Genomic DNA, 12,555 nt, shown 5'->3' with positions numbered 1-12,555 from the left:
AAAGTTGGAGAGGCTGAGGGTGGAGGCAGGCTGGCAGGTTGGCAGGGTTGGGGCACAGCTTGGCTTTTGTTGGAGACGACATGGGTACTTGTGTGTGGGTCCGGTCCTTATCTTTGGATTGGGGGTTAAAATGGTCAAGTCTCCAACTTGCTCCAACTTCTCAAGTTGATGTCACAAGCTGCTCAGGCTGTCAGGTCACGCTCTACTACCGTGATCCGGTCAACTCTTTCTCCAGGGCTGTTGACAACCTTGGAACCTTGGAAGATCCGAGCCAACGTAATCCGTCATGTTCAAGTTTCCAGGGGTGGCATTGATAACCGGTGCTGGTGGGACAGGTGAATGACCCGCTTGATCGCCGCCTGCTTTCGATCTTGGCAAGCCGAGCCCTTACTTACTTCTTTCATATCAGGCATTGGGGCAGCCGTCGCCAGAGGCTTCGCCCGGTCCGGCTGCTCGAGGATTGCCATCACCGACCTCAACAGGAAGTCGCTGGCCGACACCCGGGATGCCATTCTTCAGGTTGCCCCCAAGACTCAGATCGTGTGCCAGGACGGAGACATCTCCGACGAGGGCTTCGTTAACGCGTTCGTACGCGACGCCACAAAGGCCTTCTCACGTATCGACTACTCGGTCCACTGTGCCGGTGTCCTGGGCGAATCGCTGCGATCGCATGAGACACCGGCGGCTGCTTTCGATCGCATCACGAATATCAACTACAAGGGCACCTGGCTCGCTTCCAGGGCGGTGCTGACCCACATGGTAGAGCAGGAGCCACATGAGGATCATCCTGCACAGCGGGGTGCCATCGTCAACATTGCCAGCCAACTCGGTATCGTAGCACGACCAGCTGCTGGTGCGTCACCCAATACAACGTCAGGCCCTCCTTGTGTGATAGGATATCTGCTAACGAACCTCCGCTCCCAGCCCCATACTGGTCAGTTAATCCTTTCCTTTTTACCCATCTTCTTTCTATATTCCAATATGTCTCGGGCAACTGACAAGTTTCTTTCCCACAAAAATAGTGCCTCCAAGGCGGCCGTCATCAACATGACTCGATCCGACGCCATCGACTACTCGCAAGACGGCATCAGGATAAACTGTGTATGCCCAGGTGTAATTGCAACACCAATGACGACGTCATCGGACGAGTTAATCCAAAGACTGAGACCAGCGATTGACATTGCACCAATGAAACGGATGGGTACTCCTGAAGAGGTGGCTAACGTAGTCCTTTTCCTATGCTCAAGCCAGGCCTCATTTGTTCAAGGTCATGCAATGGTGGTGGACGGGGGGTATACCATCAACTGAGAAGTTCTCGTATGTCAGGAAACTCGAGGATATGCGCCGGCGCGCAGCACGGTCCCAATCTCTCATTTCCAAATTCGAGCCTAGAATATCACATCTACTACGTGACTATGAGCTTCTCATCCTCATCTTCTGACAATGCGTGAAAACTTAGAAGAATGGGAACATTTGAAGTCTCACTAGAATTTGATATAGTATCCCGATTATACTGGAACAAATCGGGGAAATGTAGACAGATCTGCCGCACGCGGAGTCCTTGAATGGTTGACAACTTCACAGATAGGGTGCGACCCGCTGGCTCACCGGCCAATTTGTCGACACGGCTGTAGGCGCGTGCGTCTCAAATCGGAACGCCCCCGATAGTACCGATTTCAAACTTTGAAGATAAGTATAATTTTCATTGGTTATCTTGTCAGATATCGCGCGTCAAGCCGCAAGCTTCACCCGCTTTGAGCTCGGTGACGTTGCAACATCGAATCCGGACACTGTGCCCTCCTCGCCACAGACCGTCCGTGATGGGTCGGAAACAGGTTTGCATACCGTATCGTCGGTCCGCAAGCTCTTCCAGTCAAAATTTGTCTCCCAGGCATGCCCTACTTCCAGGACTTTCTTCTCCTCCCACAGCCCACCCACGATTTGCATACCAACAGGCAGCTGCACTTCAGCGTCATCTGCCGCGGGCAAGAAGCCTACGGGTATGGACATTGCAGGGTGGCCAGTCACATTGAACACCGCAGTGTTCGTCGTCAGGCCTATTGTGGGCTCAAACGAGCCAAGGACAGAGTCCCTGGTGCCATGTCGTGGTGCCAGGAATGGTGTCGTTGGCATGATGATGGCGTCGTAGTCCTGAAAGACCGCTTGGTACGCAGCACTGATCTGCCGGCCAATGTTGATCGTCTTGCTGTAGAGCCCGGGGAATTTATCGGCTAGATATAAGCCGTTTATGACGGTATTTTTGGTTGATGGGAAGAGCTTCTGGAAGCGCGCGTCGGTCCAAGGCAACCGCGCCTTTTCAAACTCGGTCAGGCCGAGGCCCCGTCGTCCGGAAGCCCTGCCCAGGATGCTCGAGGATCCTGAGATGCGCTGCTGGATCGTCCAGATTGACGGTCCCTCCTTGTGGAGCGGAACCGAGACGTCTTCGACGGTCGCTCCCAGTGATTCCAGCTTCCGAGCGGCAGCGAGAACATGATTCCTGACTCTGGCGTCAACAATCTCGTGCTGGAAGCCCTCTCTCAAAAGGCCAATCCTCATCCCGTCCAATCGGCCAGAACTTGACTCGAGAGCCGCAGAGTAGCCAAATGACCCGTGAGTGGCTGCGCCGAGAGACCTGTCGTCTACCATGTCATAGCCCGCTATCGCATCAAGACATTGTGCAGTCTCAAAGACAGACTGGCAGATGGTTCCGGCGTGGTCATCGATTGCATCTCCGCTCGTGATGCCCGTGAAAGGCACCAGACCGTGGGTCGGCTTCAGCCCCACGCACCCGCAGAAGGATGCGGGAACACGGATGCTGCCTCCTTGATCTGTGCCGAGCGCGATGTCCACCGTGCCAGAGCCCACGAGGGCTGCGCCACCAGAGGTGCTGCCACCCGTGGAATAGCCCTCTCGGTACGGGTTCTCAATGGTCCCCTGGGCGCTCGTGAAAGATGCCGTCGAGTTGCAGAAGTGCTCGCATGTCGCCGTGCCCACAATCTGAGCGCCAGCATCCAAAACCCGTGTGACCACAGTCGCGTCGGTCGAAGGGGTCCATGGAGGAAATGCGTCGCTTCCGTAGAACTGGGGAACACCGGCAACAGCTATGCAATCCTTGATGCAGACGCTTTTCGCCTCGAGGGACACTGGTGATGAGCTACCGGTTGAGTTGTCGCCCCGGATCAGGAATCGGTATGCCCAGGCATGGCCGAATTGTTGTTCTTCCGAGGTGGGGAGATGCACGTTCTCTCGGGGATACTTCTTGAGATCAGGCACCGGCTGGTAGTCGGGGAGACTATCGATGCGAGCGGCACAGTCGTGAACCGCGGCGAGCAGTCTCTGGTAGTCGGCCGACTCGTCAGCTTTGATCGTCAAGCCCAGGGGCTGCAGGATTCGCTCGACGTGGCCCTGCTGCACGGGATTGTCTCTGCAGCGTCAGTGTAAGCGATGTAGTTCCTCAACGGTGCCATAGGACTCTTGCGTACTCGGATATGTCTTTGAAGAAAACGGACATGATGGCAAATACCTAGGTACAGATGGCACTCAGTCGATCAATTGAACTGCTTATCTACCACCAACAGCCTCAGCCAGCAGCTATCACCAGGATGTCTTCTCCTGAGTCTTCGTCTCGTGCAGGAAGGGAATGCTTTGACTGGGAGACTACTAAGTTTCACCGTGCACCTTGTCGAACCAAGCCAGAGTTGGAGTAGACGGACCGGTCAGTGGAGTAGAGCAATAAGCAGACATGGATACGAGTCGGTGACTGTTGGGGTAGGATGGAGACAACACCGACAACCCCAAGACCGCTCAGCGGAGGTAATTTATTGCTTCCGCGGCATGTCTATCAGGCCGCAACGCCACCTGCCCAGAAGTGAAATGCCCAATCAACGCCATTTCTTTTATCCAAGAAGTTTGCGGTACTCGTCATTCAGTCTGCACTAAGCTCGTATGTGCATTCGCCAGGGGACATGCCCAGCGGAAATCTCGGGTGGCCGTGGGATCACCCTGGAATAGTTAACTCTACTGTGAAGCTAAATACTACCGTCACCAAAGAGTTTCTCATCCAGACTGGTATGTACCAACGGAACATTTGCTGACTGAGCCAACCTATTTTCGATTTCAGCCCACTCAATTTGAGACCTGGACAACCAATCTGCCCTTGAAGGCACTGTCCTGATATGCCCCCAGAATCCCGGGCACTCCATCGAAAGGCACGAGGGTGATGTGAGATTGAATCTCAGCGCCTGCTACGGCCTTCATCATCCTCTCCGCGGAATCCTTGCTCGCAACGTAGCTTCCCCGGATCGTGAGTTCCTTAAAGACCAGAAGACTCGAATCGAATCTCCAGTTCTCGGCGGGCAACCCCAGAACACCCAGCACTCCCCCGGTCCTCAACAAGGTCAAGGCCCAATTGTTTGCTTCTAGAGAGTCCGTACAAACCACCGCAGCCGCGACGCCCTCTCCGTTGGTGAAGTCCAGAATCTGCGACGTGGCATCTTTCGCGCCTGAGTCGACGACCAGCGCCGGCCGTAAGCTCTTGTTGGCCATCTCAAGGGCCAGCTGCCTCCCAGCTGGGCGACTGTCGACAGCGATAGCACAGAAGCCCATCGCAGCCGCGAACTGTAAGCCCAGGAAGCCAAGGCCACCGATGCCGACGATGGCAATGGGCTCCCCAGGGCCCAGTCCGGCTGTTGCCTTCTCCAAGGACCCCCAAACCGTTGCTCCGGCGCACATCAGCGGCGCTGCTTGGTCAAACGAGAGTGAAGGAGGCAGCCTGATGGTTGTTTCGGGATCTATGGCGAGGTACTCGGCAAAGGCTCCGTCGTGGTGGAAGCCTGCAGTCTCGCGCTTGTCGCAAAACCTCGGGTCCAGTTGATTACTCGTCCGCCTGGTCAGTCCACAGCCGATGCATGCACCACACGCGTTCCGATAGTTTAGTGCTCCGACTCTATCCCCGATTTTCCATTCGCCGCTGCAGCTCTTGCCGACTTGCACGATCACCCCAGCAGGCTCGTGGGATGGGATCATGCCTAGGGGCGATCTGAACTGCCCCTGTAGTACTTGCAGGTCTGAGTGGCAGAAACCGGCCGCGTGTACTCTAATGAGAAGTTCATGATCACGAATGGCGGGCACGTCTCTCTCTGTCAACACGTAAGGCTTGTTGTACTATATTTAGTCAGCCAAAGCTGCCCGAAGAGGAGGGATAATCAGAGCAACCTTGGAAACATTTGAACTGACTTCCGAGATCTGAGCTGCTCGCATTCGGCGTGGTATAACATCAGGATTCATGGCATTGATCCTAGTATGCGAAGATGGCGGGGACTCTCTGCTTAGGTAGCGTTTAGATTTTGTCAAGTAATCATCGCTGATTGCGTTTATAATGCCCAGGTGCTGGGCATCAATCTTTTGACGAGCAACCCCATGCCTCACCGTGACGTGGCGCAGAGGCTCAAGGTGGCTCGGTGTTGGAGATCATTTATTTGCCCTTGTAAATAATAGGCGCAAAGCTTCCAAGGTTGGCATTCTCCAACTCGCAAGGTCTATGACTCCACGTCATTTCCTGCCCCTCGTAACTATGCCGAGACCTCCAACATTAGCCCAGGCGAAATACAGCGTCCCCCTCCAATCGACCAAAATAGCCTCTCTTCACCTCATTCATCCTCAAGCCCCACACACCCGGGAAGCGAAGTCACCACTTTGCCTGAGGAACGACTTGAACGCAACCTGCCAGCCCTTCTGCTTCAACCTATTACGGCTTGCCACCTCCAACATGGGAAAGAAGCGCGTTCTCGTGAGCTATGGCGTTGATGTAGACGCCATAGCCGGCTGGTTGGGTTCTTATGGCGGAGAAGACTCTTCCAATGACATTAGCAGAGGTGAGCAGACACAAGCGTTGTTGTCTTTGCCCGTGTGCCTGCTTAAGTAGTTATCGGTCCACGGGTACTACTGAGCAAGAACATTGCTGACAAGAGTCTTTTCCAGGCTACTTCGCGGGCACCATCGGCGTTCAGCGGGTCCTGAAATTCCTCGCAAAGTACGATGTAAAAGCCACATGGTTTATCCCCGGGCATAGCCTTGAGACCTTCCCGGAAGATATGGCTGCCGTCAGAGATGCTGGCCATGAGATAGGCCTCCATGGTTACTCCCACGAGAATCCAACGGACATGACTATCGATCAGCAGAGGGAGATTCTCGACAAAACATACCGCATGCTCACAGAATTTGCGGGAAAGCCCCCCAGAGGCAGCGTTGCGCCGTGGTGGGAGACCAGCAAGGAGGGCGCCCAGCTGCTCCTGGACTATGGTATCGAATACGACCACAGCATGAGCCACCATGATTGCCAACCATGTAAGCAGATACTAAATACTGTTTTTATCCCTGCAAGATGCGGCCACTCCTCTGCTTCTTTGAAAGCTGACTCTGGATGCGCTAGATTACCTGCGGACCGGCGATGAGTGGACAAAAATTGACTACAAGAAAAAACCAGAAGAATGGATGAAACCTCTCGTCAGGGGCCAGGAGACCGGGCTCGTCGAGATCCCGGCGAACTGGTACCTAGACGACCTGCCTCCCATGATGTTCATCAAGGACGCGCCCAACAGTGTAAGTGTCAATTCTCCTGTCACAGATCTCGGTCTTTATGTTTCGGGGCATTGCACAATGCATGATCCGTAACAAGACTAACATTATACTTAGCATGGATTTGTGAATGCGCGTGACGTTGAGGATATATGGCGCGATCACTTTGACTACTTTTACCGGGAGTACGATAACTTTATATTCCCCATCACTATTCATCCCGATGTCTCTGGCCGTCCACACGCGCTTCTGATGCACGAGAGGCTCATTGAACACTTTAAGAAGCACGAGGGTGTCGATTTTGTCACAATGGAACAGATTTGCGATGAATTCAAGGGGAAGACGGCGCCGCCACCGGGTGCTATCATGCCTGCGGAGCGCGGGGCCATGCTTAAGAAATGACGACAGCTATTAGACAGCCGGATCAAAATAATCAGTATGGAATTCTATCGTTCGGAGACTTGCTACAACTGGCTCCCGCCAAGAATGTATCTTCTGGCAATCTACAGTACATCTCTCAACTTTCGAGATCGCCATCGTCATGATCTTGTAACCACTGGCACGATTGAGCGTGCGTGCTTTCAGTTATGCCATCTCGCCATCGGAGGGATACTAAAATTGTCTCTCTTGACCCAATTCAGTCGCATCATTGATGCCTCTAGGCTCCTCTGTTGGACGCTTGGTCACCTAAGGTGGATCATCGGGGTACCCAGGCAGTGCTTGATCAACAGGCATGGGGCATGACCCCAATAGATACTTAAGTAATTCGGCAGATAATCAGCTCCTCCAAAAACTCAGCCTATCTACTCCAACGTGAGCTCTCTACCCCAACCTTATCAAATCTTGATATGCAATCACACGGAAGCCTCCACAAACTCACAGCCAAAACCCTGTGCCTGAGTGTCGCGTGAATGCAGTGACCCACAATCTTGGAGCGGGCATCCGAAGGTGCCCAGGTGGTGCACGCGGGGTTGGGCGGGCTTTCAATGTCGAAGGCTGATATCCCACTGACAGGCCCCATGGTAGTAAGATAAGCCATGTGAGACTAAAAGCGCGTCTCCTTACTCGCTTCAAGGAGCGTGTCACCAGGAGCCTAAAGGTATTTCAACGGCGAATTCCCTCCAGAGAATTAAGGCAACCACGCCTCTACTTTGCTTGCCAGGTCTTTGTTCTACCCGCCCGTCAACATTGAAGCAATTCAGCAATCGCAGAACTTTTTGACCAATGTCTCGCAGCACCATGGAAAAGGCTGACGTGATCACCCCGGCGCCGGCAAGGTGCAGCGGGAGTATTGACGCCGGAAAGCTGGAGAATAGCGACGATGCCTTTGAAGTCTTCAAGAGAGGAGAGGGTGCAGTGGACTTCCGCACAGTCGGATGGGTCCATGCCTCAGTCATTTTTCTCAAAGGTTAGATCTCACACGCTACGTTGATGTGCCCTAGCCTGTGCTTGGAGGCTAATGTTTTTGCATAGTCATCTTCGCCACCGGTGTTCTCTCAATTCCTTCAGCAATGTTTGTTCTTGGTTCTCTGCCCGGTGCTATAAACGTGCTGGGCTGGCAGTTCCTGAATACATACTGCGCCATCATCCAGGGCAATTTTCGCAACTCTCATGCTGGCTGTCACTCTATTGCTGATATGGCCAACGTTGTCGGCGGTTCGTGGCTAAAAGAAATAGTTGGGATATTATTCCTCGTCACTTATTCGATTGTTGGCGCATCCGGCATCTTCGGCACATCGGTTGCTTTCAACGCCCTATCGGATCATGCAATCTGCACAAATTACTTCATGTTGGCTGCCACTGTTGCGGTTTTCATTCTTGCAAGCGTTCGCAAGTTCGAGAAGATTGCGTGGTTGACATGGGCTGGCTTTCTTTCGGTCTACGTTGCCGTATTTATTGTCGTGTATGTACCTTCTGATACTCTCATATTCCCCAAACACTACCTAGGTATTGACATTCATCCGAACCGCAGAGTTGCCGTCACACAACTAGACAGACCGGCCGCGGCCCCCAAAACTGGCGACTTTGACCTCGGCTACCGTAAGTAATCTTTACTAGGAGATACACTCAGAAACCCTCCAACAACAAGAATATCGACTCATCAGCTTGCATTGCGGATCCTTGACAAATTGCCAGTTGGATCAACAACATATGGCTATATCATGAAACACCCCTTAGCTTGAAGCTGTATATTTGGTTCGTTGACGGCTGACCACCAAGACCTCTAGATGTTATCGGCGACCCGACTTTCGTTACTGGTATTACTTCTGTCGCGACCATCTTCTGCTCTGGCGCGGGCACATCGGCATTCTTGCCCGTCATTTCAGAAATGAAACGACCAGGGGACTACAACAAAGCTGTCTACCTCTGCAGTAAGGAGCCACTCCCTCTCCCAGTCTTTCATCTCCAGGAATGATCTCGAATGCAGCACTTCAAATGCTCAAAACCATTAGCACGCGACTAACTTCATATTAAGTGGGAATCGTTACAGCGTCCTACCTGACCTTCTCCTTGGTCGTATATCGCTACTGCGGTCAATGGGTGGCCTCGCCTTCTCTTGGCAGTGCAGGTGAAGTCGTCAAAAAGGTTGCATATGGTATTGGCCTTACTGGGCTGATGGTGAGCGCATGTCTATATATCCATGTCGCTGCCAAGTATATCTTTGTACGAATCCTCCGCGACTCTGTTCACCTGCAGAAGAACTCGTTCGTCCACTGGTCGGCATGGCTCGGCTGTACTTTCGGAATGTCAGTCGTTTCATTTCTCCTGGCCTCAGGTATCCCCATCTTCAACTACCTGCTCGCCCTTGCAGGAAGCTTGACTTTCGCTCCCTTGGCTCTTGGTTTGCCGGGCTACCTCTGTAAGCAGCTTCTGGACACATTCTTTACCCCTTCAAGAGCAAACATACCACATTCTTAGCCTGTATAACAAAGACTTTAAGGGCCCCAGGTTTCAAGACATGCTATGGCAAACTTGTTACCTACTTTTTGCTATATAAGCATGAAGTTACCCCTTCGGTTTTTTTGATGGCTAACTCTGAATGCTGTAGGGATATTCGACCATCAACACTATCGACAAGGAAATTGGTGGCAGATCATGGTTTACTGGCTGAACTGGCTCATGATTCTTCTTGCCATCTTTTTAACAATCGGTGGCACTTATGGGGTGATACAGAATATTATTGATGCGTATGCTCAGGGCTTGATTGGTGGCGCTTTCTCTTGCGCAGATAACAGTTCCAGTAGTTCATCCTAGATCTAGTTTAGCACAAACCATGTATAGTTTTAGTCAAGTCGAGCACTGTATGAAGGCGCCACGTATGTTTTATGTGTATGAGGATCAGAAACCAAACTACTTGGTCAAATCGAGACGCTTCCTAGCCTTGTGTGTGTGGCATGAGGCTGAGGCCTATTCTCTCTGCACTATTATTGGCATTGTATTCTTTTACCTGGTCTCACTTCTACTCCGTCTATGTCCGAAGACATACATGGCGCATTTGTATCTAAAGCTTTATATCATCAACCGCTCTGTGGAGCGTACAGCCATTCTCATTTGTATCAGCCATGCTGCCACATGAAGTTCGTCGTTCCTACCTGGGAATGTTTGTCCAGCTCCTCCATCTCGCTCTCGCTCAGAATCCACTCATCACTGGCGGCCTTCGCATTTTCTTCGGCCTGTTTGGCATTTTTAACCCCACCAAGTGGAATGCCCCCCTTCTGAATCACCCATTTGAGTGCCACGGCACTAGACTTGATGTCGTGCGCCTTTGCTATCTTGCTCAGGGTGTCCAGGAGAGGGGCAAGCTTCTCCATGGGGTAGTTTCCGAATTTTCTATTTGATGGTGGGGGGTTTCCCTTTCCGTATTTACCGGTCAAACGGCCCATGCCGAGCGGGCTATAAGCCATCAGCAGTATTCCACGCTTTTTGCACTCTTCCAAGAGCCCACTCTTCTCGGGGAGGGTGCGCAGCAGTCTAGGATATGTGAGTTAGTTGCTACGGTTCCCAAAGTGTGCATCCTGAAACATTCGATAACATGAAGAATGGCGATTAGTGAAAACCTTGGAAGAGAACAATGGCACTTACGAGAATTCAACTTGGTTGCTCGCAAGCCTTAGTCCTTTCTTCTTCAATGCCTCGTCCATCTTGATCATCTCATCCTTGCTGTAGTTGCTGACACCGACCGAACGAGTCAAGCCCAGATCCACACACTTTGCGAGCCCGCTCGCCATGGCATCAATCGAGTTGGCAAAGTGTGTTGGTCCGTGAATCTGATATAGATCCATCTTGTCCATGCCCAGCCTCTCGAGACTCGCCCTGCAGTAGTTCGCCATGCTACCCGGGAACAAGCGGGTCGGCGGCCATGGAATTGGAAGGAACTTGCTAGCGATGACAAGCCGCGCCCTGAACTCATCATTGGTGAACTTTGGATCCTGGCGGAGCTTCGAGATGATCCGCTCCGACTCGCCCTGCCCATAAGCCTCGGCGGTGTCGACAAAAAAGAGGTTTGTATCACTCATACAGGTCCATGCACCCTCCAAATTAGTCACTGCTTCTTTTGAGGCGTTTTTCCACGTCCAGGAGTCCCCCCACGCCCAGGTACCTATGCAGAGATTAGGAAGGGGAATTTCGCCGGCGGACTCTTTTGCGCATTTCAGCGCGAAGCGGGTGGCCATTTCTCCTGGTTCTGTCCAAATGGTGCAAACGGAGTCGTCTAAGGAAACTCTTCGCTATATGGACGAAGTGGAAATGATGTGCTCGTTAATGAGGAAAGGTCAGTTCAAGTTGAGAAGGTGATGACGCACTGAAACGGTAGCTGTCAGGGCGGCCGGGACAGCTTTTATTCTGTGCGCTCTCCAGACCCGAATACGATTGGACGAACTAGTGGAACTCCGGTTCGAGAGATAAGCTTAGGGTTTCAGAGTCTCGATTTAAGTCACAACTGAGGTCGGGCTAGTATGCTTGTCTGTGAGGGCATAGACTGTATTTGTTTTGACTCTGATGCTGAGATGGAATATTTCAGTAAGCCATGCCAAGATAGGTACCTAACTTAAGTATGTGCTCGCGGCGGCAAAATTACCCACCCGTCCTAAGACGTGGACTCCACAAGGCGATTTGTATGGTGACTATTGCTGTCGTACCTAGTTACGTGGTCCGGACCTTTTTCAATAGTCGGAGTGAAGAAATGGGTGTGATGGGCCTGTTGCCTGGATGCACTTTGGAAAAACATGTAGTTGTTCCATTTTTAAGGCTTTGCTGAAGGAAACCGGATCCGGACTACCCTCCAGAGCTGGAAGTTTGGAGCTTCAGGTCTCTGTCTGATTGTCTCGTTGGGTTTTCAGAAGACAGTAGCAAATCCCAACCTTGGAATGAACAACAAGAAACTGATTCGCAGATTGTCAAGCTATGCTTGAAACGTACAAAATTACTGTGAGAGAACATTTTGCAGATGAGAAATCACTGGGGCTTGTGTAAGACTCAATGGCAGTGCAATCGCTTCGTTTGCGAAGACGACTTGGATGCCACCCACATTCCCATAGAAAGAAAACATGATGGACCATTCGTCTTCACCATCCAACCACTAAAAGCGGCCCCAACTACCCTAGGTAGCTTCTAAGGATCCACACGAGATAGATCAGCACACACACTAAGGACCTCGATAGGAATGTTTAAGGTTAGGTTGGTCTCGCAAATCGACACGACGCTATGGTTTTCCTCGGTTTCTGTTCCCACATTTGATTCGAATAGCTACATGAGCGCTCTGGAAGAGTGCCGGCATGTCGGTGGCATTGTACCCAAAAAGCCAGCAGCAAAGCTAGAATTGTAATTACCCAGGTAATGTCCAGCTGATTGATCTCATCTTCCGGAAAAGAATTGACAATTCAGCAGCATCGACGATGCATTTCGTAGCACCACACAATTGTGGCTGGTATCGCTTCTATTCCGCACTTGTGAGCCGAGTCGGTACCATAATTTGGGAAG

General features: G+C 51.9%; 5 protein-coding genes across 5 annotated transcripts; 2 read left to right on the top strand and 3 right to left on the bottom strand.

Moving 5' to 3' along the window:
- Nucleotides 1-1,731: 1,731 nt before the first annotated feature.
- KVR01_011105 (uncharacterized protein) lies at nucleotides 1,732-3,511 on the bottom strand (the record flags this gene model as incomplete). The annotated part of the gene is made up of 2 exons (XM_044790719.1): nucleotides 1,732-3,424; nucleotides 3,483-3,511. 2 exons carry the CDS (start codon nucleotides 3,509-3,511, stop codon nucleotides 1,732-1,734), a joined length of 1,722 nt encoding a protein of 573 aa, XP_044640252.1.
- Nucleotides 3,512-4,125: 614 nt separating this feature from the next.
- Nucleotides 4,126-5,286, bottom strand: KVR01_010933 (uncharacterized protein; the record flags this gene model as incomplete). Its single annotated transcript, XM_044785046.1, has 2 exons — nucleotides 4,126-5,138; nucleotides 5,232-5,286. 2 exons carry the CDS (start codon nucleotides 5,284-5,286, stop codon nucleotides 4,126-4,128), a joined length of 1,068 nt encoding a protein of 355 aa, XP_044640080.1.
- A 353-nt stretch (nucleotides 5,287-5,639) lies between these two features.
- Nucleotides 5,640-7,033, top strand: KVR01_010807 (uncharacterized protein). The gene is made up of 4 exons (XM_044790921.1): nucleotides 5,640-5,873; nucleotides 5,980-6,345; nucleotides 6,431-6,600; nucleotides 6,694-7,033. The coding sequence occupies exons 1-4, from the start codon at nucleotides 5,768-5,770 to the stop codon at nucleotides 6,976-6,978; spliced, it is 927 nt and encodes a 308-aa protein (XP_044639954.1). The 5' UTR covers nucleotides 5,640-5,767; the 3' UTR covers nucleotides 6,979-7,033.
- A 767-nt stretch (nucleotides 7,034-7,800) lies between these two features.
- KVR01_011041 (uncharacterized protein) lies at nucleotides 7,801-9,831 on the top strand (the record flags this gene model as incomplete). Its single annotated transcript, XM_044784129.1, has 6 exons — nucleotides 7,801-7,984; nucleotides 8,050-8,479; nucleotides 8,549-8,616; nucleotides 8,805-8,948; nucleotides 9,053-9,436; nucleotides 9,626-9,831. 6 exons carry the CDS (start codon nucleotides 7,801-7,803, stop codon nucleotides 9,829-9,831), a joined length of 1,416 nt encoding a protein of 471 aa, XP_044640188.1.
- Nucleotides 9,832-10,133: 302 nt separating this feature from the next.
- KVR01_010818 (uncharacterized protein) lies at nucleotides 10,134-11,376 on the bottom strand (the record flags this gene model as incomplete). Its single annotated transcript, XM_044788486.1, has 2 exons — nucleotides 10,660-11,376; nucleotides 10,134-10,548 (listed from the first exon to the last, which is right to left on the bottom strand). Exons 1-2 carry the CDS (start codon nucleotides 11,247-11,249, stop codon nucleotides 10,134-10,136), a joined length of 1,005 nt encoding a protein of 334 aa, XP_044639965.1. The 5' UTR covers nucleotides 11,250-11,376.
- Nucleotides 11,377-12,555: the final 1,179 nt, after the last annotated feature.

The sequence above is a fragment of the Diaporthe batatas genome (assembly GCF_019321695.1).
Source record: "Diaporthe batatas strain CRI 302-4 chromosome Unknown Contig00014, whole genome shotgun sequence".
NCBI lineage: Eukaryota > Fungi > Ascomycota > Sordariomycetes > Diaporthales > Diaporthaceae > Diaporthe > Diaporthe batatas.
Note: the sequence above shows the minus strand (reverse complement) of the source record. Positions and strands in the feature narration are given on the sequence as shown.

What these genes read in the sequence shown, in the direction of transcription:
- KVR01_010807 (XM_044790921.1), top strand. Translation starts at nt 5,768, where the DNA reads ATGGGAAAGAAGCGCGTTCTCGTGAGCTATGGCGTTGATGTAGACGCC. An exon ending in TTCCAATGACATTAGCAGAG is followed by an intron (nt 5,874 to 5,979) that starts GTGAGCAGACAC and finishes AGTCTTTTCCAG; the next exon opens with GCTACTTCGCGGGCACCATC. An exon ending in TCAAGGACGCGCCCAACAGT is followed by an intron (nt 6,601 to 6,693) that starts GTAAGTGTCAAT and finishes CATTATACTTAG; the next exon opens with CATGGATTTGTGAATGCGCG.